Source organism: Chroicocephalus ridibundus, chromosome 2 (genome assembly GCF_963924245.1).
Source record: "Chroicocephalus ridibundus chromosome 2, bChrRid1.1, whole genome shotgun sequence".
NCBI classification, from domain to species: domain Eukaryota; kingdom Metazoa; phylum Chordata; class Aves; order Charadriiformes; family Laridae; genus Chroicocephalus; species Chroicocephalus ridibundus.
Genome location: NC_086285.1, coordinates 40,918,305 through 40,945,330, shown reverse-complemented (window position 1 = coordinate 40,945,330; position 27,026 = coordinate 40,918,305). Strand labels below are relative to the sequence as shown.

General features: G+C 42.8%; 1 protein-coding gene across 3 annotated transcripts in view; it reads right to left on the bottom strand.

Moving 5' to 3' along the window:
* KAT2B (lysine acetyltransferase 2B) overlaps window positions 1–27,026 on the bottom strand; it is a 45,365-nt gene extending 18,339 nt beyond the window's left edge. For 2 of the 3 annotated variants that reach the window (XM_063325167.1, XM_063325170.1), the window contains exons 1-9: window positions 26,786–27,026; window positions 17,996–18,122; window positions 13,272–13,417; window positions 12,683–12,772; window positions 10,751–10,932; window positions 8,257–8,448; window positions 5,621–5,727; window positions 3,740–3,865; window positions 1,252–1,388 (exon numbers count right to left, since the gene is read on the bottom strand). In XM_063325167.1, the coding sequence (XP_063181237.1) occupies window positions 1,252–1,388; window positions 3,740–3,865; window positions 5,621–5,727; window positions 8,257–8,448; window positions 10,751–10,932; window positions 12,683–12,772; window positions 13,272–13,417; window positions 17,996–18,122; window positions 26,786–27,010 (1,332 nt within the window). In that variant the 5' untranslated portion in view covers window positions 27,011–27,026. Of the gene's footprint in view, window positions 1–1,251; window positions 1,389–3,739; window positions 3,866–5,620; window positions 5,728–8,256; window positions 8,449–10,750; window positions 10,933–12,682; window positions 12,773–13,271; window positions 13,441–17,995; window positions 18,123–26,785 lie in introns of all 3 variants that reach the window. The other variant, XM_063325168.1, reaches the window with a different exon arrangement.

The following is a 27,026-nucleotide window of genomic DNA, read 5'->3' as shown; positions in this document are numbered from 1 at the left end:
GTGACGCTGTCAAATAAGCTGGATATAATTCTACACTACAGCGTACAAAGGCTTATTCAAACTTTTTTTTGGTAAAGATTAGGTAACAACAGCAATGGTTATGACTCAACAAGTTCCAAAATCTCTCACGGGACAGCACTCATCCAGTAGAAGCCTATGCCACTAAGTCTTCATATTTTCTTTAGTTGAGCCAGCTTGGACAAAAGTAACCTACTACGTACGCTAGTAGTACTATATGTACTACAAATCACATATTTTAATGGTGGTGCAGGCAAAGTCATATTTTTTTCATTTTAGTATTGCTTTCCACTATCTATGCCACCATTGTAAGAGCCTAAAAAGAACATTTTAATTCCTACTGATTTTGCTGTTATGTATCTAGCAATTGCATACATACATTTCAATGGAGATGAAATTAATACAGACAATTTATTTAACTTTTTTTTTTTTCAAGATGATTTTACAATGCCAAAACAACTCTGCATGCACATACTGTTTACTTTTTAGAGCAAAGTTTGGCTGCTGGGTTTCTAGTCGCTGCCAGCCCCAACAGCCAGGCTGGCACAGCATTTGTAATACGCAGAGCCATCAGTCACAGTATATAGTTTGAGTAAGAAATGTACGTGATTCCAAATCTTCAGCAAGCTAAACCTTGGCAAACAAGAGCTGCTGGCAAAACATAGCCTGGCGAAGGGAACAGAAGGAGGAAAAGCCAGCCAAAAAAAAAAAAAAAAAGTGCAATTCTGTACATGGCACCGTTCTGCAATTCTGTTTGTTTTCCTTTTCCAGCAGGAAAAAAGCGCAACTGTGGAAAACAGAGCAAATAACTGTTTAGATCAGCCCTTCTGCACTAAACAGAGGTTTTAACTTTGGATCTTTCATTCTGCTGCAATATTTGAACCCCATTTACTTTGTCTTATGAGCTACATCTATAATTAACAATAAAAAGCATACTCTGGAACTGTTCTGTAACAAAAGTACCTTGCAAAATAACCTGGGATCTACTTTTTTTTATTACCAGTAGTTTCCAAGTCTCTTTGCAAACAGTACAAAACACATTAAAAAAACTGCAGAACTACTCTTCATGTTAATGATGCATCTCATCTGTGGTTTTTTTACTTACCTAATCATACTCTTTGAAAGTCTCTACTTTTCTTACTGACAGCATGGTAAGTTTTGTGGACTCAGCTTATCCTACTCTATCCACGTGGAACATTTATTGAAAACAGACCAGGCCCCTATATTTCTCACCTCTGGCCCAAGCATTGATGCAGGATCTGTAATTGTTGACATTACTTCATTGATTAACTCAATAGGAATATCTCCTACAACCCTTGGTCTTTTTGAATCCTCCAGAGAATAGGGTTCATTATTTTTTCTCTTTTCCCCTATAAAACAAAACCAGGACAAATTAGAACAACCAAACTGTCACAGACTAGCACTGTGAAGTCTAGCACTGCTGCTACATTCTTTAATTTGCATGCCAAGTTTGGGGATTTATTTTTTTTTAATCCCTAGGGAAAGAGAGAAAGGAATGCAATCTGAACAATACTTATCATTGCTGCAATTTTGTCTTTGTGCTGGAATATTAGCATGAAGCAGGACGAATATACCTCTCCTTCTACTATACCTCTGCAAATTCACAGTGAAACTATTTGCTTTTCTTTCTGCTTCAGCATCCTCTGCAGTGAACCTCTGGGCTGCTGTCTTGGAAGGTCAGTGCTCAATACACAAATTATAGTACGTACTTTTGGATAGCATGAAATCCCATTTTGGGATTCACTAGAATTAAGTATCCATTATAGATTTCTTTCACCCTTTTTTGTAAATGAACCAGTATGTACAGTCTGACACGTCACACGCATTTGACTTAGAAAATCCATATGAAGTTTCCAAATCAAAATATACCATGTTAATTATTAACTGCCCTTCTAACTGCAGACCGACATGTAATACAGCAAAAGCAACTAGTTAAACAAATTCATGAAAGGAAAGCCCACCAAGGACTAGTGGGTACAATAACACTGATAGAGCCAGCTGCTAGCTCAGGATTTATCCAAGCAGCAAACTGCCAAACACTAGGAAAGCATACAAACAAGAATATCACTCCATGGTTACCATGTTCCCGTATTCTTTCCCTAAAGATCTGCTATGGGTCATTGTCAGAGGCAGGATGCAGAATTTTGCCTTTGTCATCAGCACTTAGCAGTGAGATAAGTTGGTTTGGTTTTGCTTGGGTCCATCGTCCCCCCACCCCCACCCCCCCAAGGAAAATCCACAGTAGCTTTAAGATCATCTTTTTGAAACAAACAGGTAGTTTAGGGCCCACTGTGCCCACTGTTTTACATACATTGTACAGATGGTTTTTCCACAGCTATCGCGCTCTAAATATATGAGGATCAAACTGTTCATTCCCCTTGTCAGACTTTCAAGCGGTACAATTGGTCTTTTAACAACAGAATTTTACTGTACACCTCCCTTCATTGTGGAAATAGTTTATTCCTACTCTTTATTTCGTATGTGTTAAACAGTTATTCATACATGAACGAACCTTCCTTCATGTTTCCCAAGGGATTAATTTCCTGTTTTAAAACAGATTTTTTTTGAAGCAATTTGTCAAAACCTTTCTGGAAATCGAGGTACACAAAACCCTTTCCAAATGCTCACCGCTTCTTTCACAGATACTTACAATTTGAGAGTTCTAGAAAAGGCACACTGAATTCCCACACATCACATTACTCACACATTTATTCATTCCATTCTTAATCACTTTATTACTGTTTCTTCTAATTGTCTGAAATACTTAAAATTGACAGTTTCCTGAATTCTCTTAAAACCCCTTTAAAAACTAGTTTTGCATCTGTCTATTTCAATTCCGCAGCCCTGAGAGCAATTCCAATGACAGCTCAGCTGCACAACTAAATAATTAGTTCATCAAGTCCATATTTCCTTTCACACTTTCAAAACAATACAGATATCTAGTGACTACTTACTACTCATTTTGCTGATCTGTATAAAAAGAAAATAAAATCTTCTACTCATTCCCATTTTTAAGACCATTTCCCAACCTGTCCATCAAAGAAAACTACAGTTTATCGGAGCCACTTTAAGTTCATCTGTAGCAAACACGAGGGTAAGAATTCATTTAGCTTTTTCTGCTTCCTGGAGGACTTACTTTACATGAGCTCGTGATCATCTCTCTGACCTACAAACTCTCTTGACAGGCTCATTAATCCTGAGGTGTTTGGAAAAGGATTTATTAGGATAACTTAAGCATTCAAAAACTTCTTTTTCCCAAAAAACTTTTTTTTTTTTTAACCTGACCTCATTCAGGTTTTAAATTTAACGTGGTTGGTGTGTTTGTGCCTTTCAGTACCCTGAAAGATTAAAAGAAGATAAATGCAATGGCCCCTTCCACTTGGCCTTTATTTAAACGAAACCTTTTTTCATGGCTCATAATACATGTACTCCAAGTAAAGCGGTTTTCAACAGCCTCTAACACCAGCAGACCTTTCCCTATTTTAATTGAATTTAAACAAACCAATATTTTTTCTTCAAATACAGTTGCCATTTCAGCTAGTTAAACATTACCGTAGTGGAGAAGAAACACGTGTGCGTGCACGTCTTTTAGCAAAAACACCTCAAGGCCGCTATTGCAGAAGGAAGGCAATGGTCACCATATACTGCAACTACTGATAACATCGACAGAGGACCAAAAGCAAGTCTCCCTCTTCGTTACCTAAATTTGGGTCAAGGGCAGAAGAAACTTTGCAAGCAGGACTCATATTTCCACTGTTGGGTTGCTCCAGAGACGAAGGACTTGCGCTGTATGAAACAGATCTTGCAACAGGAGGAGGACTGATAACTGCAATGACATAAAAGACAAACACACAAAAATCAGGACATGGAACCTGTGACTGAAGGACGTGGAATGGTGCTGACTGAAGGACTGTCACAACGAGGGACCCAACTTCAGACCCGCCACCTGAGAAGTAAGAGCTAATGTTGTGCAAGTGAGCAATGCCTCCAGTTCACAAGCATTAGAGCCTTATCTTAACATATTTTCCTAAATTTCTACCTAATGACGGACTGTATTGCTGCTGGGCCACAGAGTTAGCTTTACTTCATTGCAAATATCAGGCTTTATTATTCTGCAGTGCTGAGCACAAGCTAAGAAAACAAAACTTCCTTCACACACCTGCCAAGCCTGCTGGCGTTCAACCTCATGAAAAGGCTTTTTGTAGGGTTCTACTGAAAAGCAAAATCTCATCATTCAGCTTCAGCTGTCCACTTTAACAGTGTTCAAGGACTGGCCGGACAAATCAAACTCAATAAAGGGAGAAGAAGCTGCTGCACCAGTCAAGAGGATTAAATTATTATTTTAAAAAGCCACAGGCTAACCTTTCTCTCTCTCTTTTAAAAAAACCAAAACACTCATCCCAAATCATCCACTTTTCATTTGCGTCAGGACTTTTGGCAGGCAGGTAGGGGGCTGAGGCGACAGCTCGCAGCCTGGACACCTGCAGCCTTTCTCCTTGCATGCCTTTATCCTGTTGTCATCGCCAGCACCAGCTCTTTTGTGCCATATTCATGCCAAGAACACAGTGCTTCAGAGGCACACATTAAAATGAAGCGCTGCAGAAATGTACATGATAGAGGGAACTCTGAGAGCAACGTGATTTTAGAGTCACAATGAACCTGTGCCTAAGGCATAATTTGCTAGTTCATGGTGCAGACCAGGAATTTCTCAAAAAAAAAAAAAAAAAAAAAAAAAAAGCCTGACACAGTAGAATTTCCCTACTACTCTATAGGAAATTCACTATCAGATAAAGTGCTGACATGATGGTTTTGTCAACTGACAATCAACAATTGTTCCAAAATACTGTATGGTTACAAAATATTGAACTAAATACCTCCAGTCTTCACTTCCTAAAATACTGAAAATTTAAGTCAAGCCCTGAGCTGCGTAAATGGATTTTAAATACTTCTGAGCAGAAAGGAAGAGGGGAAGGTGTCAGTGAAAGAAAACCATCATCGGCATCTCCCTACAATTTTAGGGATGACTTATACCTCAGTGCCCTGACTGAGGAAAAGTGAATAAAGCTGCAGCATAGCCAGTGAGGCACATGAATAAGAAACAAAGCAAGGAAAAGCTGTACGTAACCAAGAAAAAGGCACGTGTGCAAAGGCAAAGGGACGTGTGATGTGGAAGGTCCCTACATCCCTACTGCTAGGGAGTCGGAGGACTGGCGTGGCTCCTCACGCCAGGGGACCACTGTCCGGTAGGTGACCCACCACGGCCATTTACCCACTGGCCATCCTCACTTGCCCACACTGAGTGCACTTCTGCTGCTTGAATACTCGGGCGATTTGCCTCAGCACCCAGCCTGCTCCACTGGCACCTTCCATTAGCTGGATTTCATCGTTAAAATGGGATCTTTACATAAGGAAGCACCAGAGTGTCGGACAGCCATGCTTACTCGAGGTAGACTGATTCTGGTATAGCCTGCTATTTATAAAGCTGCATATCTAAGTCTCATTAGAGAATTAGAATTCATCACTTGTACAGGTTTATCTTTATATTCAGGTGCTCCCTTACCCGTAACTAAATGCAAATTACCTGTCTGGATTCCCAGCTGGCCAGTTCGGGAACTAGACACCATGAAATCTTGATCCCAGATGGGAGAATTCTGACTGTACACTTCTTCTTCCAGCATCGACAGAAACCTAGGCACAAAAACAGGTGAAATATTAACTTAACAGAATCATTCAAACCAGCTTCTTTTTCAGAATAAGTATTTGCAACTTTTATTAATTTAAAAATATTTAATGATATGGTAAGAAAATGCTGTTGGCCAATTCCTTTAAAAAAAAAAAAAACACACACACAATCACAAGTTAGAGTAGGCATTAAGTACCTTAATTCAGTAGAGTGCTTTCAACTATGAAGATTTATCTTTGGTTATAAGCAACATTTATCTCATTTGAAAACGTAGAAACAGTTACAAACTACTTTTACAGAACAAAACTGCACTAATAAGAAAGCTATGAATTGACAGATGCCAAGGTACTCATGTCATACAACGATGACAAAAAATGTCTATTTTGATAAACTGGTGTTTTGCAGATGCACTTGCTTTTTGCCTCTTACAGATTTATAAAATCACACTGTTAGTTATGAACAATGCTCTTAGGAAGATATTTTCATTTCTTTAAGTGTGCTACTGTAACACTTAATGGCATGTTTGGGCTTGCATAAGAGTATTTTTAATCTTATTTTGGTACAATCAGAGAAACAGCGTGATTTTAAACCTCTCTTGGTATTATTATATGTGCGAGAAATTCCACAGATCAGACTGTGCAGCAGGCTTCCCTTCATGGGGCTAATACATCAGTTCCCTTTCAGAAGCCAGACAGCTGCATATCCTATGCTGCACAGAAGAGGTTTTCAGACCAGAAGTTGACACAGCACATTTTTGCTGTCCAGGGTCGTGGGTATGTATAGAAACCGTCTAGCTGAAACCAACGGGACTGCTGAGTAAGCCTTTCTTGAACAGGGTAAGGTTTTTCAGGATCTTGCATTTTATACATAGGACATTTATACCTAAGCGCAGCAATGCACGGTGCTTCCTGCTATCTGTGATAACGGCCAAAAATGTTTGTAACAGCTACTTGAAGCACAAATGACACTTTAGCCATAACCACCTTTACAGGCAGCACAGAGACTCTGCGTTCAGACCCCTCGGTGACTATTTCCTAGGTAGACACAGACACAACCTGTGGGTGCTCCCTTTGCCCGGGAAGGGGCAGCCGGGGCAGCCAGGAGCCCTGCTTGAAGCCAGGCACCGGCTCCGTGCTCCGAGCCTCGGCTCCTCCACAGGGTTCCCTCTGCCCAGCGCCAGCAGAGCGACAGATGCTTCAGACAAGTACAGCCCATAAGAGATTTAAAACACTATTCGTATTTCCCCACCGATCACGAGCAAACAGTGCATGTCTGTCTGTTTGTTTTTTTTCCCAGGCGAATATTAAGAGGAATTGCAGTGAATAATAATGCTTTTAAAATCACTTATCTAGGCTGCAAAATGCAGTGGAAACATAGGGGCATATGCACACCTCCTTCCTCCGCAAATCTGCTCCTTGGATCAATGCGGTGTTAAATCCTTTTTTATACCTATTTCAGGGCCAGATCATGATCTTATTCCCAGATATACACAAACATTTCTGTATCCATAACAATCTACCCTAGAGACAGTTTACATTCTTCAAAGTGGTAAAAGGCACTATTAATATTAGTAGGAGCAACAACTCCTGGCTCTACCCAGCTTTGGAAAGCTCATGTTGTTTTTCATTCCCCTGAGCACTAAACCCAACTCTCGCCTCAGACAGCAGCTTGCGTAGCATCAGTGACACCAGCTCTCCTGTAAGTTCAGTTCCTTTTTTGTTAGGAGGGACTGACTTTTAAAACATGGGATAGAGAGCCAAGCTGCACTCACAAAATAGGGGTATTTTTGAAGTGAGACACTACCTCAACAAGAAACGTACAATGAATGATCCTGTCACCACCACCACCCATAACCACCAGTAAAATGTTTGAAATTAAGGACTGTCAAAGATGAGCACGTTTCGCGACATGTCATTCTCCCACATACCCCAAGATGTAATTATTGTTGTTTAATTGTGAGCGATCGTCATCAATATTCCAGTACTGGAACAGGCAGTCGATATGAAATTCATGAGTTTAGGATTCACTGATGCAGCTTTATTCTAACTACTCTCTTCTTTGTCAAATGAACATATTCCTTCTGGGGGTGGGGTGACTACTTTGTTCCCTATTACAACATTGAATTAAACTGAAATTCTTAGGTGTATATAAACTCCAGTACAACACTCCCTTTTTCCTGCGCCATCACAAAAGCAAAAGCAAGCATGTTTTTGGAGATCTGGACCTATGTTGCTTCTAAGGACTACAGAAAAGAAAGTAAGTGACCAACAATACATGCTAACAGGCAATATGCACAATCCCCCAGCAAGACGAATAATCCTTTTTGTAAAGCCAAGTCCTAGGACAAAGCATAACAAGGGTCTGTGTACATAAAATACACTCGTTCGAACTATGTCAGAAATGAAACCTGCAGTATCTACTTGCTACTGAATAAAAGGAGGAATGATTTTCAGCTGCGGGTAATTTTTCCATTTGCATGTCAAATTTGCATACTACTGGTTAACCTTGATTGCAGGCACATTGCAACTCCTTACTTTGGAAAATGGGTGAGGATTAGCGTTCGTTTCTCTTGAGGAAGCTTGTCTTTTTCTTGCCTGGCCTGCTCCAGCAGCTGCCGTCTCATCACAGTGAAAACGGAGCGAAGCAACGTCCTACCGAAAACCTGGGTGGTTTCATACCGAGGTAGACTGTCACAGAACTGAGGGACATTGCAATAACAAAGCCACCTGTAAAGGGGAAAAAAGCCAGATAATTATTCACCACCTAATACATGAATTAATGCAATAAAACCACTACCTACATCATTTATAACGCAGCTGAGAGCTATATGACCATATAAATCAGTTCCATATCAAGTCTGGACAGAGTCAAGCAGCGTTTATATTGCCCCGTTTTTTAAAGAAATGACAGCCAAGTACCTTTAAGTCTCCATATATTCTTTCTCTCTGCAGTCTAGTTTCCACAAAGTGCTCTTGGTTCCAGACAGTAATCATAGATCACATAGAATTCGTATCGATGTCAGGGATTCTCTCCACAGCTCATTCATTCAGCCTCCCACATCTCCTGCCTGCGACTCCCCAGACCCTTCGCCTGGCACATTTCCCCCTCTTTCAACTTCTGCATTTCCCCACATAGATGCAAAAGGGGCGACGCTTCTAACTCTCTCCACCCCGATCCCACTGGACTCCTCACCCTGCTCCCCCATCAGCTGGCTTCGTCCCACCACACTCTGACTCGATACGCTCTCGTTTACCAGTAGCTCCCTCTGTAATGAGTTTTGCATCAAGAAATTAAAACATAGCATGTGGTGTTACTCCTCTTGAAAAAGGGACCACGGTACTGAAGAGGTAAATTAGGAGTACGCTGACTATGTAGGTCACGATGCGGTATCTGTAGCTTTAGCAGAATCAGGCCACGAACATTACGAAAGCTCCAACAGTTAAAAGAAAATGTTAAGAATTGGCTGCAAACAGCCTGTTCTGGATCCTGCATGGGTTTTCTCATCCACATCCGAAGTACAGCCTGTCTCAAAATGCTCTCCCGAACTCTTGTCTCTTAATCTTCGCAAACACAAGAATTGCAAAAGAGTTGTGAGATACAGTTGTTCGTAGCCCTCTACTCCCTGTTCTTGGCTGATAAAGCACACCTCTCGAAACACAAGGATGCATGTGAAACCCTGATATAGTTTCACCCAAATCATCAGGCTTTCAAACGAAGTTGGAGACTGCAAGAATTCACGAGGTGCACCCGTGGCACACAGAGGCTTCCTCTGACTCCCGAGCAGTGCCTCGGACACCGCCGAGGGCAGAAGCTTGCAATGACAGGTTAGATCAGATGCAAAGGATCAGAGGGAACCTTAGGGACTGCGGGCAGGAAGGTTTGAGAAACCACAAATGACGAAATGATTAGCAACAAAAGTCACCAAGCAGAGCCAATGCTAACTATTGATTCCTAATAAAAGTTGACTCCAACCAGCCCGGGCTATCTGACATCTGTATCACAAATAAACAGAGGTCAAAGACCCACCAAACATGGTCTTAGAAGCCCAGTACCTGTTCCTTACACCAGGCTGTTATTCAAGGGCACAGGTCACCTGAGAGCATCCCGGCGGGACGCAGACACAGCGCAGTCTGCTGTGTCACCAGCCACAGCCTCAACTCACACCAGGGTTTGCTCTTCTCCTTCATGGAGCTGAGGTTTGTCAGAGGTAAGGCCACCAGGAAAGTAGGCAGAAGGCGGTGCTCATCCTCAGCAGGGAAAAGTGTCCCTGGCCGTTCCTGGGGGCAGGCGGGCCAACAGGGACGCTGGCTAACTGCTGCCTGCGCTCACAGGTGGCACGTTAACTGTTGCCTGCAGGAACCTCAACTGCTGTCGCTGTGCTAATTGAAACAGGCACTGCACTCCTGCTATGAGAAAAGCAGAATTGAGAGAGACGCGGCTTTTTCTCCTAGCTCTTCTTCCCCCAGTGACTAAGTTATTCCTTCGAATTCTGACAACTTTTTAAAAGGTCGTAACAAGAACTATCATTTTAAGGAACCTAATAATATCTATTCACCTTTTAGCATTCAAGCACTTACAAAGTTATTCTAATTTTTCAAATCTTTCATGATTTGGTTTCAAACTGTGACGCTTTACAATGCTTAATGTTATCTTCTTTATTTTTTTTTTTAAATTGCATAACAAATTGCCTGAATTTTTAGTACACGAAATAAAGATCTTACAGGAGGCTTATACCTTAAGAAGACTAAGAGCAACTTTGCAAACGCAGGACGTGCAGCAGCGTTGTTAGATACAGATGTTCACGACCTCTACGCCCTGTTCTTGGCTGATAAAGCACACCTCTCAAGACACAAGGATGCCTGTGAAACTCTGGCACGGTCTCATGAAAATCCTCAGGTTTTCATATAAACTCCATGACTACAAGAATTCACAAGGTGCACCTACGGCACACAGGCACTGGTGTACTCCTGAAGCACGTACACACCATATTTGTAAGCAAGCCTTGTAACAAGCGACAAGCAGCGTTACCTGGTGTAATTCACTTTATACCCCGCGATATCGTCATTGGGTGACCTTAGTCTTCGCTGAGAAGGCGTCTCCAGGTGCCAGTAGTTAATGCGGTTCAGAAACATTTTAGCCAGTTCCACTATCGTTTGCCTTTCCTTTGAGGGTAAGTGGCTGAATTTGTACTGCACAAAATTATTCACACCCTTAAAACAGAAGAGAAGGATGTTCAGTTAGTTAGCCATCATTTTTGCAGGAGTGTCTGTCCTCAGACATTCCGCACTTTATGTTTATTAACCCTGAACTTGCATTACACGGGAAAGAAAACAAATACCAGAGACCATGAACTCCGTGCTCAGCTACTCGTGTAGCTGCCACAAGCCGGTTCCCCTGTACACAGCAGCAGGTACATCCAGATGTTCTTATTCTATCCACCTCCAGCAGCTGACTTAAAGGGAGAGAAGCAAAATTCTTTATTTTTCCTTGCTTTTCAAAGTAAAAAACTTTGTCAGGGAATAGAGAAAGATCCAGGGGGACTCCTTCTATATGCTCAAATATGCACAATTTTGCTGATAACCATGCTGCATGCCATATTTCCTCTGTAATCAAGCATCACCAAAAATCCTCTCCAGCCACTTTTCAATAGTAGACTATGGCTACACATCATATTATTTCTTCAAGAAGTGCCAGTATTTCACAAGTACGTCACTTCATTGTGCTTTGTATACTGCCTACTTTTTAAAAAAAAAAAACCAACAAACTACTGAAGATAGTTAAAATGTATGACTAAAAGTGCTGCAATACATACATAAGTCAATTTTAATAATGCTGCTTAGCAAATAATTTTGTGTGATTGAGTTGCTGAAGTGCTAAAAACAGAGTTGAAAATAGTCGTCTATTTTTAGGGAAAATTATTTCAAAATAAACTGCAAGAACTACTGTTTCATCTCTACATTTTACTTTCTGGAGCAAATTAAACTGTATGAAGAATGTGACAAAAAAAATCATACTGTACAAAACCTTTTTAACAGTATACTTTAAGGGCTAGGAGTGTATGGGGATTACACACACTCACTCTTTGTTCAGACTCAAACTAAAGGAGAACTTAAGGTGAAAACTTCACAGAAATTCAGCAACAAAGTGTTTTGATTTTCCTAAATTACAAGAAGTGAGAGTTGTAAGGAAATAATTACTACATGTAACAGTCTTCATATTTAAACTATCCAGCTTAACAACACAGTATCCATTCACACACTGGTGGGAAAACATCGAGCTCCTGTTTCTGCAAGGTATGTGAGCCTCTGCATAGTCTCACTGCAGCTAATGGGCCCACTTGTGTGCCAGAAGTGCGTTCTCAGGAGCTTGCTTAACCAAAATCTGCCTCTGTCATATGTTCTTTATCCACTGAGAGTCACAAAAGCCTCAGTTACTCTTTGGTTTCAGCTTTGTTTTCCGGTGTGCACCCTTTGAAAGAGAAGGCTATGATCTCACTGAATTGGACCGTAACATTTTCACTGATTTACAGAAGACAAGTGTCATTTTGATATTGGGTTTCAAAACTTCAGCAGCATTTTTCATCACCTCAAACAAAGAAAGATTAGAATTACCAATAATAAAAGTAGCATTTTAAGTTCGTTTTCTAAAACCACAAAAAAAAGTCTGTTTCATTAAAGCATAAGATGAATGATGAGAGAAATCAAATAATGTAACCATTCTACCAATGCTAAAGGAGAAGCAGCAGCAGAAGCATCCTACGATCTCCTACGCTGTCCTAAGTAATATATAGAAACATTTCCAAACTGCCTATAACGCCACGTTTTCAAAACCAGTGCCTACGTTGACCTAAAAAAAAAATGGGAAAAAGCAAAATCCAAAACAAACGAAACCCCCCAAAACCCCCACCAAATAAAAAAAAAAAAAACCCACACCAGCCAAACACACGTGTTGGTTGCTTACCTGTTCAATGCTAGGTTTCTCAAATGGGGGACATTCCAAAGATCCTTCTACCACAGGTTTTCCCATCTGTAAAATGCACTTCCTCAAAAGCTGTTAAAAATACACAAATTTGTAAGAATTAGCACATTTGCATACATAGGGTCAATGGAAGTCACAGGTGCGCAACACACTGCAAGCAGTGTTGAAAAACTCCTGGCTAGATATCTGCTTGCTTAGTCGTCTAAATTTATAACTACTTTACTGTGAATTTCTTTATATCTTCTTTGAAATGTGCACAAGAGGCTTCTCTGAGAACGTGTAGGCAGCATCTCTGTCAACTGACTTTTCCCCCTGTGTAAGGGAAAAGGGTAAGGCTTGCAGGTGGCTGCATGTCGTGGTTATGGACGGGACTCAGGGTCAGCTCCTGAACCATCCGGATGTCTTCTGGAATACGGTACGGTACACTGCAAGTACCACAACGTCTCGCCCACGCTAGAGCATCACGCTAGAGAAAAAAAAACCTCGCACCACGTGAAGTCAACACATGCGTGAGGAGGGGCAGTGAAATCAGCTTGTGTGTGGGAGAGTGAAAAACCTCACTTCAGCTTACTTTGAACAGGTAGAAATAAACTTGCTTGGTGTCTGCATCTTCTTCTTTGTGGACACAGGTGAACAGATACTCCACATCCAACACAATCCCCAGGAGCCTATTCATTTCTTCTTCAGACACATTCTCCAGGTGAGAAACATGAGCAGCTAAACGAAATAAAAATCCGAACCTGTAAAAAAACCTATTGAGAGAACCGATAGCACAGATATTCCCCAGGATATCTCAAACTAAGCCCTAACGGTAAAGGCACTGATCCTGTAATAACCTACCTAATCAGAATATCTTATCAGAGGTAACTGAAATACGTGTCACATCGGAGCAACTTGTAAAGGTAGTCTAGGGGTGCTAATTCCCACAGGAGAGGAACGATGGCTGGTTGAATCACAGTATCTGTTAACACGCAAGTCCTATCTGTACTAATATGTTGCAATATATAAAAAAACTACATGTATTTTTGTCCAAGAGCTATGCTTTTGAGACAAGGTTTCTCAACTAAAGAAAATAAATCCAGAATTCCCATAAATTAGGTAATCCAGTTGCTGATACAAGTTGTGTCTTATTCCATGAAGATTAAAGAAAAAAAAAAGCTCTGTAAATAGGCTTTTTGTTTTTAACTGGGCATTACTGGCTAAGTCTCATAATTTCATATCACGTAAAGTCAAACAAAGCTTTGTGCGCACTGTATTAACAAAGCTTATGAAGACTGTACATGCTCATTTGTTCAGAAGTTTACAAAAAAGCATCTTTCAATGTATCATAATTTCCAAGTGGCAAACGTCCTTTTATGATCTTCAAAGGCAAATACAGTTCCACGTTTGTCATTTTCAAAAGCTTGAGGTTTGTACAGCTGAAGCAGGGCATTCACTTCAAGCTGGTTTGAGTAACTGGCCCCAGGAAGAAAGAAGGCAATTTAAAACAAAAAGTCAATTCCCAGAAAGAAGATATTTGCATTACAAAAAGCAATGATCTTCACTGACTCCGGGTCAATGTACGTGGAATGCATATCCTTTCCTCTGAAAGGACAAGAAAATACCCTCTACAAGAAAAGGAAAATTATTTAAAAGGTTGGGCATATTAGTTTTTATATCTTTTAATAGCTTGTATTAATTTTTACGTCTTAGATAATTATTATCTTAGATATACTAATGTAAATAATAAATAAAACTCAACTTGAAAACAATCAATCATATTTATTGTTCATTCAGCAAAGACATTTTGTTTCAGAAAGTTTGGCACGACACCTGCCATTTAAGTGCAATAAATTTGCGCAGCTTCAAGAAAAAGGGACACTGTGGCTCAGAACGTTAGAAAGTGTCAGCAATCATTTCCATGGAAATGAACTCTTACAATACGGTGTCTTAAGTTCTGAGCACACGATGAGAACTGAAAGAGGGATGGTCACCATCGGCTTTCTTTAAAGACAAATATTCAGCATTCAGGGCAGAATAAAACAACTTCATTTTTGTCCTTGAGCCAGATATGAAGGTTTAATATGCCCAGCTGTCTGTTCTGATCTTGTAAAAGTAATAAATTCCATCCTAGATGAGCATTGCATGAGAAATCGATAATGCACTAAAGAAACCTTGCACTCAGCTAACAAATGAATAAAACATCTGCATAACAAGCCATTTCCACACAGTTTCCATAACAATGCTGAAGTTACCTTGACTACTTAGTGGCTGTATTTAAATGTTTTATTAAACTAGAGAATTATTACACATAAGGCGAACCTAAAAGTAACATAAATGTATTACCACCACGTATTTACTACTGGTTACCATTTACTATAGAGTCACCAATGTTTGTACATCAGCCCAACAATCTTTTTTCAGATGTTCACAGCCCATTCCCAGATTCTTGTGGCCATTAGTAAATGTTCTATTAAAATCAAAGCTTTAGTACCCTGACATCAACTATTCAGTTACTCTTGACTAGAGCTACACAGTCCCACGCAACTGCATTGCCCAACTGGGACATCCTTCCTCAGCTGCTGTTGTGTTTGCAAAATAGTAACGTTTAAAAAAATAAATGACAAGTACAGGTTGCTACAGCATCCAGAAGAAGAAAGCAAGCAGATAGAGCAAGGCCAACGCAATGATATGAAGACCTGAAAAACAGCAAGTTAATTATTTTGTTGTGCAACTTCAATAAGCAAGTAGTTGAGTGTATGAATTAGGAGCAGTTAGAAAACAGACTCATAAGGAACGGGGCCACGGTCAATCTCAAAACCAGCGTGAACGTAAAAACACTAGTAATGTATATGGGACAGGCAAATCAAGAAATATGCAGATACGCTACCTAACAGTGCATAGCAGGAACTGAAGAGAGTGCCGGGGGTGGAAAAAAGAGCCTGAGTGTGTACTTAATGTACTAGCACATTAATTAACGAGTTTTAAAAGTGCACTAGACTCAAGACCAAAAAGGTTTACCAACAGGAAAATGCACCCTGTAACACAGGAGAAACCAATTAAATATAAAAGAGAAAAGAGCCTCTGACTGAGTAACACCCGGTCTTGAGGCTGGTGGAGAGGGAATTCTCCCGGCTCACAATTCAGTGTCCACTTCCCAGTGTTACGGCAGTGACCCAATATATCACCCAAATAAAATAAATATTCATTAAAAGCCTGCTGTAGAGACAAGCTGTGGGGCTGAGCCACAAATAGAAGAATACAAGTTATAGGTAAGTAGACAGAATACAAGAAAAGAATACAAAAAGGAATGCAAGAAAAGAATAAGTTGTAAGTAAGTAGATAGAAATAAGCTTGATAAGCCAATGCGCACTGCCAATCAAATTTATGCACCAAAAACCGCACTGGCTTGAAGATCGAACCATACCCCCAAAAAGAGATGTCTCAAGAAAGGCTAATGTCTAGAATTACCTTTGGAAGAAAATAATGAATTTTTAAAAGGCAAAAACCCCAAGCATCCTACATTTTATACCAGGGATGGCTTTAACCAGTACAAGAATTTCTACATCGCTATTTAAATGGCTCTCGGAGGAATAGAAAATGCAGCACAGATGATAATCTGAAGCCTGCACACCTTGTGGTCAGTCTGGCTTTAAAGGCATTCAGGAGGAACACACTAATTTAGAGGAGATGAATAGGAAAATTATCTTGGAAAACACCACTGAAAGACATATTTTTGCCAGTAGTATGGGGAAGCAGACAGCAACTCATTCCAGTTATTTCAAATGACACATCATCCTCATTAGCTGCAGCCAGCAGAACAAGAAACTTTACCTTTTCTAAAAACAGCAATGAATAAAAATACAGTCTGTTCCATAAGGTGCATTTCACTGGTACTGGTTTTACAGTACTGGTTTTCCCTGGTTCCCTAGCTAATGAGCAATATAAGGTTTTTGCTTATTGCAAAACAGTCTCAGCCTTAAGAGCTGAGTTTTTCTACAAAATACAGAGCAAAATTCTGCTGAAAAATAGGGAATGGACAGAGACAACAAGAAAAAAAAAAAAGAAAAAAAAAGGGGAAAATAAAAAAAGAAAAAAAAGGCCAGGAATGAAAGGGACAGGTAACACAAGCTACCCCGACTGCAAAACCAAAAGCAGCACAGAGAAGCTGCGTGATGAAAGGTTGAAACTAACTTGGCTAAAGCCACCAAACTTTCTGTGATACTGTGCATTTGTTAGTCTTCTCCTGCAAGCAAACCCAGAGATTCGGAATATCAGGAAAGGAAAGGAATCTGCTGAAAAGCCCAGAAATAGATCAAAAGTAATGAGAGCATAAAAAGAAAAGAGAGCAGAAACAGAAATAAATCCCGATTAAAAAAGGAAAAAAGTATTCCACATAAAGTATAATATTATTTTCAAAAGCAATTCCATTATGAAGGCTTTAGATTTCCTTTTTCTTATTTCACTGTCCTAAGTTTTCGCTATCAACAAAAATTAAATAGCGACTGCTTCTTTTCAATTAATTCTGAATTTTATTTTAGCTCAATTTTTAATCAATATTTGCTAATGTATGCAGAGTCATCAGCTTTTATTTTGGATAAGCACAAATTCTTAAAAAAAAATACTACAGTGACTCACCACTCTTTCTGGCTATGTGGGTAACAAATCATTATTTATTATTTGTTTGAAGAAGGAAAAAAAAAAGAACAAACCAAATCCCCACAACAGCATTTAACAGTGGATTTTGAGCAGATGCTTCCAAGATATGCAAGCCGTCTGCACAATAATTTAGGCAATGCTAAGTTGTACAAGCCCGGTATTGTTCTCTGTGACACAGAAAAGGCACAGTTCTTTTTGTAGAGGAGAGTACCTGCTTTAGCAATGTTGAAAAATATTTGATAGTTTATTCTGTAGTAAGAAAATATAATACAGTCTACAGGAGAGAGTCATTCACGTTGTAACTAAGGCGGCTGACATATAAGATGATGTGAGGTTAACGCGTATGTTACCCAAAGTATTAAAATTGTTATCGGTAGCTTAAAAGCGCTTTTGCACTTCAACAACTTAAGATGTCGGGGTTGTTAGAAGTTGTACCTTGGTTCAATTTCTTCAAAACTCATTTTAGGATATTTCCAGCATATTTTAGTGTTTGTTATTGACATCCAATTTTAAGCCCTATATTTTAATCTAAGTTACGGACGCTTATGTCCGATCGTAACCTCCCCTTTCTAGGTCTTGGCATGGCACCTTGACTTTCGCCTCGCCAGAGCGGGGTCTCCCGGGTAGGTGGGCTGCAGGAGAAGGGCAAACTCTTACCCAGGGGGTGGCTGCAGCTGCGGCAGGGCTCGGCCAGGCTGACAGCCGCCTGCTGCAGCTCTGCCCGGGGCGGCGTGGGAGGCGGGTTGGGGTTCTTCCAGCCATTGCATTTACACGATTCCTCAGCCTGAAATCAAAGCAAAGGGATAGATCGATCAAGAGCGGGGAAAAAACACAGGAACTTGCTGCAGCTGCATTATTTCAAAAGCGATTAAAAGTAACATTATTGTAAGTTGGTGGGTTTTTTGTTATATTTTTATGTTTCGGCAGGATTTTCAGTGTGTTTTGTTGTTTTCCTTTGGTTTTAGTTTTTTATCTACCACACAGATAGACCTTATTTTCAAGAAATAATCAGAAATAGAACAGCACCCCAAATAGAGAGACTAGCATAGTTCTGGTAAGCAAACAGCTCAGAAAAATACATACGCAAACTCTGGCTAATTCCTTTACAGACAGCCCTCTCTCTAGCTCCTATATGAAAGAAGTATTCAAACAGTTACTGGTACCTCAACATGTACGGATCCTGCCACCACGACAGTTTTAATGATTTAAACACAAACAGGTTATCTAACGGGAAACACGTTTATCACTGCCTTCTCAGCTACACCAACAAGGAATCACACAATTAAATCCAAGCCCATGACAACCCAAGTAAGGTTAACAAAATACTGGCATAAGCAAGCCACAGCTGCACTATTGGAGAATGCAGCCTAAAGCAAGGCTTGGCCGCAAAAGCAAGGGATCACAGAATGGTTCGGGTTGGAAGGGACCTTAAAGATCACCTAGTTCCAAGCTCCCTGCCATGGGCAGGGACACCTCCCTCTAGACCAGGCTGCTCAAAGCCCCATCCAGCCTGGCCTTGAACACTTCCAGGGATGGGGCATCCACAACCTCCCTACCAATGGAACCTCCTGCTCACCCTGGAAAGTTTATTTACGCTCTCTGACTGTGAAACACCACCGACGGACTGCAGCTAAAAGGGGTGACCATGAAGGCAGCGGCCACGACTTGGGTAATCATGTTTCAAATCACTCAGAAGTTCGAAGTCCTGATTCACGTTATCCAAAGAGCAGCTTTATAGGAGGGGATTTTCTTTGCCATATCCAAAAAAGATCTTAGTTATTTTGATGGTAAAGCTCTTCTAACAGCATTCATATCCCTACGTGAAGATCTAATGGGAAGAAAAGCGTGCTTTCCTACTGTTCAGAGAGATCTGCGCCCTGGGCTGTAACAAGATACTCAGAATTTGCCATGCCAAGACCTCGCTGAGGAAAGTATGCCAACTGCTGCATAATATTTATGAGTGAAACAACCTTAGTAGGAAAAATTGTGATGTTAATACATCCAGCACTAACGTGTCATTTTTCAAACCCGATTCTGAATATATTTAGCGCAATCTATTTCAGGAACCTATTTCGTTTTCCTTTTATGTTTCTAAATCCCATCTTACCTAAGGAAGGAGCACCCAGGAGAAGCAGAAAGGATCACAGCTTGACAGGTCCTAAGACTGACAGCTTTGTCGACTGATGGTAAATCGTGCTTCCAAACTAATTTCAATATTCAGCAATCTGAGCACCAAGAAAACTGCTGCCTGCAGTTTGCTGAGCACCACGTGATGGTTTTACCATCTCTAATGCTTAAGTCTTTATCCGGCTGGGCTCCTGGGCTCTGGCAGGTACGAAGGGGCGCGAGTGGTGTTTTCAGCAGCCAAAGCCACCAGGATGACTCAGAAATCCACCTGCGAGTGCCCAGCGAATCCACTTCCACATATGTCCCTTGGAAGGGGGACAACCTGCGCTGCCTGAAGCCCCTGGCTCTGCAAACCCACTGCGGGGGCACAGACTCCCTGCCACCGCACGTGGCATCAGGGTGGCATCAGGGAGGTTTCAGTACGGTATGTGGAGAAAATTAAAACATTATTTTTATTAAGTCTCATAAAACGTAATCTGGATAGATTTACAGTGAATTTTATATTACTTTTCTACCACGAAAAATGAAGAAGGCCCAGTGTCATTTTACAGCAGAAACCGCCTCTTACACGTTCACAGGCACTGCGACAGTTTACTTTTGTTCGTTATCCAAACCTACGGGACCTCTTAAAGTTTAATGACCAGAAAGAGAAGTCAGTGATTGAGTGACACCTGCGAACCAAGGACTGCCCTGCTGCAGGGACTTTGGACATCGGTGAGATGATGTGAAACCCCACTCACAATTAGCGTCTCGAGCTAGACAAAACCAACGCCAAATAAGCTATCCGTATTTGCTTTGTGGGAGAGGCAACGTTGCCATGAAAGTTTTTGCAGTTATGACAAGGATAGAGAAACTGCCACAGGAAAAAAAAAAAAAACTGTCAGAAAATAAGACTATTGCCAAAGAAAATTCAAGAGACAATCACAAAGAAGTCCTCAAACAAAAATTGACTGAATATTATATTAGGGAAGCAAGATTTGATCCTTCCCATGCAGCTGTCTGGACAAATGTTCAACACTGTAAATTACCGACATATCATCATGCTTATCATTAATTGCCTTAAATCATACTACAATTTAACATGTCCAAAAAAACCCACCCCTCAACTAGGCACAAGCTTTCTGAGAATTTTTTCCCCAATTGGAAGCAGTATTTCACAGAAGCTCACCACACGATGTTTACTATCAAGCCTAAAAACCATAAACAGTGAGTAACTACACAAACTTTAGTGTCACACAATAATTAACAGCAAAGATGCAAACAAACAGATGTACAAATCGTGGTAACAGCTCAGTTAAACTGCCAAAAATAAATATCAACCCACCCACAGAAGAATAAAAACAGCGTGTTCAACGGCAGATTTTTTCTGCCCTCGGTAGTATTTCCTCGCCAGATCTTTCTGAAGCAGCTGTTAATTTATATTGTCAAATTATTCCAGAGACCTTTCTCAAACAACTATTAGGGTGGCTTTTTTTTTTCCCCGTTAATCTCTCGATAAAACACCAGAATCAGCATAAACGTTCTGTTAGCCAAGGGGAAACACAACCCGAAAAGGTCCTCTTTAAAACTAAGCTTTCATTGTAGGTGTTGACAGTGCAAGTATTTTGCAGTGAATACGCAATGTGCATTCCTCAGTGGCTTAAATTGCTGAGTTGTTTTCAGTCTTCCACAGTGTGTTTTTTTCATTCAATCCTTTTTTTGACTATCTTCAGCTTTTTCCTTTCTTGCTCCTTTTTTTTTTTTTTTTAACATCACTCATCTGCTTTTCATTAGAAAATAAAGTATGACTTCACCTCTGCAAAAACTTAATTTAAGATCAAAAATTGTTTGGAGGGGAGGAAGGAAAAGAAGCATTTGAACTAGTACATCCAGTCCTTTGAGCCTTGTTTTCTGGGACATCTGCTGAGCCTTGATAAAGCCCCTGGAGAAAGCTGGGGACTTCTGCCTTACTTGAAGGCTCATCTTTGAAGGCCCGGGGATCACAAACACTGCATCTTCCTTGGTGGTTTTTAATAAAATTGGATGAGTGCAGTATAATAAAACACAACAATTGCACACTGTTGCCTGTCCCCTCCCCCCCCAAAAAAAAAAAAAAACAACAAACAACAGTTCAGAAATTATGTACATTTTGCGCTGTACAATATAATTTCGATCATTTTTTTGACCCCTTCCATGTTTGGTGGAGTGTTACAATGTGAGAAATCAAATTGTCTGGTAGCTCTGGGCAGTGAAAACTGCAACTCTGGACAAACTAAAGTTACTGTTTCCTTTAAAATACTGAATATACTGATAGCAGATCAAAAATGGACCGTGAAAAAAATACAGCATGCATTGTTAGCATTTTTATTTAACAAGGAAGCACCTGAGAGTTACAACATTGCACATCTCGTCCCCTTTTTAAGCGGGTTTCAGGTGTCTAAATAATAACAAACAAACAAAGAATGTCACAGTAACTTACGGACCAAAGCATTCCTCCCCTTTTTGGATAGTGAGATGAGCACAGGAACGTGCAAACTTCAAACTAACTTAACCACGAAGTAAAAAAACCCAACAGTCTTAAAACTGAGTTTCAAAACAGCTGTTGTGCTGGGCTCTCGTTCCAACTCAAAATCCTACAGGTTGCCCTGCCTGCTATCGGAGATGCAAAGCAGACTCAACAGATGATACATACACAACATTACAGGTCTTTCTATTTCCAGCAAGTGTAATTACTCTAGAAAAAATATTCTTCCTCCCGACACCGAAGCCGTGTAAAATACCCTGCATGTTTCTTCCCGCAAGCAATAATCTCAAATTGATGCTTTTAACAAACGGCATCACAGAAACCACAACAAATACATTGGTGAACTTAAAATACATGTTTTTCCTACTCAAATATCCAGTCCCCAGCAACCAGACAATTGGACCCTGCTTGGAGAGACACTCATACGCATCAGGAAATTTGCTGACGCATTTGTCTTTAACTAAATACAAAATAATCAGTTCAATGTTCAGCTCTAAGGGCATGTTCTTCATTTATTGATCAATCCAAGTATTTTATTGCCTGTATTTTCCAGTTTCGCTCAGAGAATAGATGTAGGCTACCATATAAAGCTTTTAATTATAATAGGGGCCTGATTCCTACCTTGTAAAGGTAATAGTAGATTTCCTAATTAATTTAAAGGAAGATGCTCTAATTTGGCCTGTAAGACACTGTAAAACAGATTCACACCATTACGAAAATGATGATAAGAAAGCTTTAGACATCTTCTATGTCTCCTATACGCTTCTGCAGAAAGTAACTTTAATACATTTCCAGTTGAGCTTCAAGGAGCTGCATTCGCACTACGCAGAGTCCAGCAGTAATAGGGCCGAGTCTGCCTCACCTTAATCTGCCTTATAAAATTTTGTCAGGGAAAAAAATACTTCATTATGGAAATGGTGGTACATATTTACCCTATGAACTCTTTTTTGACGTGTAGGAGCAGGAAAACTCCACAGAGGTCACTCCAGGATGAGACGTGGCAAGAAGTGCCTCTACCAAGGGTCAGCAGCTGGTCTGGAGCCCGGGACCCAGATTTTACTTCAACCTCTGCCACTCGCTCACCTGCCGCAGGGCCTCGGCCACGTCATCTCGTCATAACCCTCCTCACTCCCTGTCCATGTTGTGGATCTAAAGCACAAGGTCTTTCTCGAAGGAGGACTTATGCCCTGTCACTTGTGCAAACGCCTTAGGCTACCGGGCTCTAATTATATTTATAAGCATCCAGACATTACTGTAAGATATATAATGAGAAATAACCAATTTTACAGAAAACTTGGTGTACTAAAACAGTACATATTTCAGCTTGTTTATAAGAAAAACTCCCAGTGGGACTAGAGAGAGCGCTGTATTTTCACATACTGTAAACCAATAGGGAAAAAAAGCCGAGGAGACTTCCTCCTACATCTTCATTAAATATATTTATGTGTGTAAGTCACACAGTGCTGCTTTATATAAAAAGTGCTGCAGGCTCGCATGGCTAAATGCTCAGTTTCACACTGGACAAAACCAAAACCATGTATGCGGCCATTCATATGTGCACAGATACCGCCAATTGCCAAATACAAAACCCCACACAGCACTACTGCGCACTTCCAAAAGTCGTGAACACCGTGCCAATTCCTAATATATATCTTATTGTTCAGTACATGCTTTTCCCCACCACACACACACACAAACTTGGGCATTTAATGAGGTTTTGGGTTGGGGGATTTTTTTTTGGTTGGTTTTTGGTGTGTTTTTTTTTGTTTGTGGGGTTTTTTTTTTGTTTTGATTTGGTTTTTTTTTTACACAGAGGAGCCTGTTCTCTCCCTTCCACCCCGACCTTTTCTCACAGGGGAAAAAGTCAAGCAGAGCAGCTCAACAGCTACAACTCTCCTGTCCCAATCCTTTATCAGGAAAAAAGGAACAAATCCCACATTTCTCTTTTAGCTCCCTGAACTTCACTCTCTTTCGCCTCAGAATACGCTCACACCGAAGATGTCTTTGCCAGCAGCCTTTGTACGAGTTTCCCGCGAAGAAAAGGGATTGCTGAAGAAGGACCAGGAGGTCCCTCTTGGTGACTGAGCACCCTACCCCAGAGCAGCGGCTTCCACCCTTTTCTGCTCGGCCTTTCTGCTGTCACCAGTGAGACTCGCCCTTTACACAGCCACTGACCGCTCCATCTTCTTGCGTTGCTGCTCTTCATCCCCAGCGAACGCAGGCTCCCTGCCCCTGCTACTCCCACCTATTCCTAACAAGTCCTGCACGGTGAATTTTGCAGTGAATTTTACGTGGGAGAAGGCGATCAAGGCTAAGGATGCCGTTAGGTATTTTCCGCACTCCAACTTGTAGAGCTCTATGCGGACCTACACAGGATTCATGTATGGCCACTACCTGAATGAACACAGACGTCCCCTTTGGAGATGGTGTGAGTGTGTTTGCCTTCTCTCACTCCCCCGCACTCACGCCCAGAAACACAAAATAAATGGAATAGAGAGAAATTGCAACCCGAAGTAAGAAAAAGTTCAAAGTTAACACTCTGCACTGCTACATTTTATTGCAAACCGCTAATGTTACAAGCCAAGCAGCATCGTTTTGGAGCACCTGCCAGGTGTTCAGGAAGAAAAATAACACATTCTTCCACCCCGCTCCATCCTTCCCCCTTTATCCCACAGGAGAAGCCTCTTGATTAGTTCACAAGGAGCTTCCCGTCTGCTTACTTGCTTCTGTTTTGAGACCTGAAAGCAAGCTGCCTGCCGCTGAATTACTGAAGAGGAGTAGCAAAGGTGGGTTCTGCATTTTAATCTGAACACAGAGCAGCATTTAGCGCTGCAGCTGTCCCAGATCCTGGCAGGAGGAAGAGGCCCTGGGATGCCCTTGGCCATGGGTCCAGCTCCCATCCATCACTGGAGTGCCAACGGGGCACGCACCCAGGACTTCCCACAGAAGAGGGACACCAAGGACACCCCAGCGGAGCACTGGCAGTACGAGCTGTCATCACACCATACCCCACCACTGAGAGCCCTGTGAGAGGGAAAGAAGGGCTGATGGCAGGCCACGGCGTGCACTCCTGCCCTCCCAAATGGCACCCGTCCCCCTTCCAACAACACACCTGCGGCAGTGCACACGTAGGGCTGGCGAGTCCCCAAAAAAGCAAAAGGTTTGTGAAGAGACAAGGCTGCCTGCACTTGTTCACAGCACAGCTACCTCTGTGGGACAAAGCACCTCAGAAGAAGGCTTTTGCCCTCACAAAGATCATCTGGACATACATCAGGGGAAGAATAAAGAACTGACCAGGGATGAAAAAAGCAATTCACACACACGCACACCCTCCTAACAGCCCATGAAAATCATACCCACGCCACATCCAGTATCATTTAACAGCCAGCCTTGGTAACATTAAAATGTGGAGGTGTGAAGAGGACTCAGCACTGGGAAAGCTTCAAACCGTGTCACCCAGCCTGCCGTGTGGGCCGCAAATTTCAAGTACAGTAGTTGCTCTTTTAACTTATGGACACCTGTGTCATCTTGCGATGTCCTGCGTACGCAACCAAGGCTGAAACGGAGGCGCGTGCGCATTTGGAGGCAGCTAAGAAATCGAAATGTGTGCAGCTTCCTTAACTTGCCCTCACATGACAGCATTGCGCCATGCCTCCAGCACACAGTTAAAGATCCTCACACCAGCAGACAGGGCTGCCAAGCCATGCTGTGGTGCTTCCTCATGTACGTTAGCATTTAGTTTGGCCTTTCAGTCATTATTTGGCCTTTTGAGGCTCCAAAGTAAGGCAACAGAGAAAATAAAATGGACATCTCTCACAAGCAGCTATTTTCAACACTGAAAGTGTTCCTGGGGGATTTGACATCAGCACTGCCAACCTGAACATGTCAGACCCGCTGTGCATCCAGGAATTGCCCTGACAGCAGCCGCGCAGCCAGTGGCCCACGCTGCCAGCCCAGCGCTGGTCCTGCTCTGCGCACCCCATCGCAACACCAGTTGTCCCAGTCCTTGTCCCAGAGCAACAGCTCTGACCTGGCTCCCTCCGACAAACAGGCAAGCCCTGCTTCTCCCACCCAGGGGAAAACCGCAGGTGGAGGGAAGGCGCTTGCGAAGGGAGACCCAGGGCAGCTCTCCCGAATCGGAGAGGGGAGCGCAGGGCAGGCGCTGGAGAGGAGACCCCCGGACACCGGCCCGGCGCTCTGTGACCGGCGGGGACACAACTTTCCCAAGCCGAGAGGCCGCGCCCGAAAGCGGCTGGCGACGGTGCCAGCTCCGGCCGGCGGCTTTTGCCGTGTCAACAAGCTCCGGGGCTGCGAGGCCGCCGCCGCCGCGCCCCGTCCCACCGGCTGCCCCCGGAGCGGGGCCGGAGGACGCCGCAGCAGCCCGGGCAGGGGGGTGTCCCCGCTGCCCGCCGAGATGTTTACGCGCCGGGCAGCCGCGGCGGCGCGATTCACCCGGCGCTCACCGCCGGCACCAGGAGCCGCCCCGCCCGCCGCCGCCTCCCGCGGAAGGACGGAGGGACGCCGGGCACCTCCGCTGCCTCCCCGGGCTCAGGCAGGAGGAGGGCGGCGCTGTGTCCAACCCCCCCCCCCCCCCGGTCTTCGGCGCGTTTGGGGTTTATTTTCGCCGGCCGGAAAGCTCTGGGGGGAGCGGCATCCACCGGCACCGCCACTTCCGCGGGGAGCGCCGGGCTGCAGCCGGGCCGCCTCCCCCGCCCGGCACGGCCCTGCCCTTCCCCACCGCCTCCCTCCCTCCCTCCCTCCCTCCCTCCCGTCAATCCCCACCCTCCGTGGGCGGGTGGGCGCCCGCGGCCGGGTACCTTGCAAGCGGAGTAGACGCCCAGCTTCTCCAGCTTCTTGGCCCGCGGCGCGGCGCGCAGCTGCGCCTTCTTCCCCGCCGTCCGCGCCGAGCCGGGTCCCCCGGGGCTCTCGGCGGCGTTGCGGGCCGGTCCCCCGGCGGCCACCCCCCCGGCGGCCGGGGAGCCCTGCTGCGGCCCGCCGCCGCCGCCCGCCGCCCCGGCCCCGGCCCCGCCAGGCTCCGCCATGCCCGCGGCGCGGCGG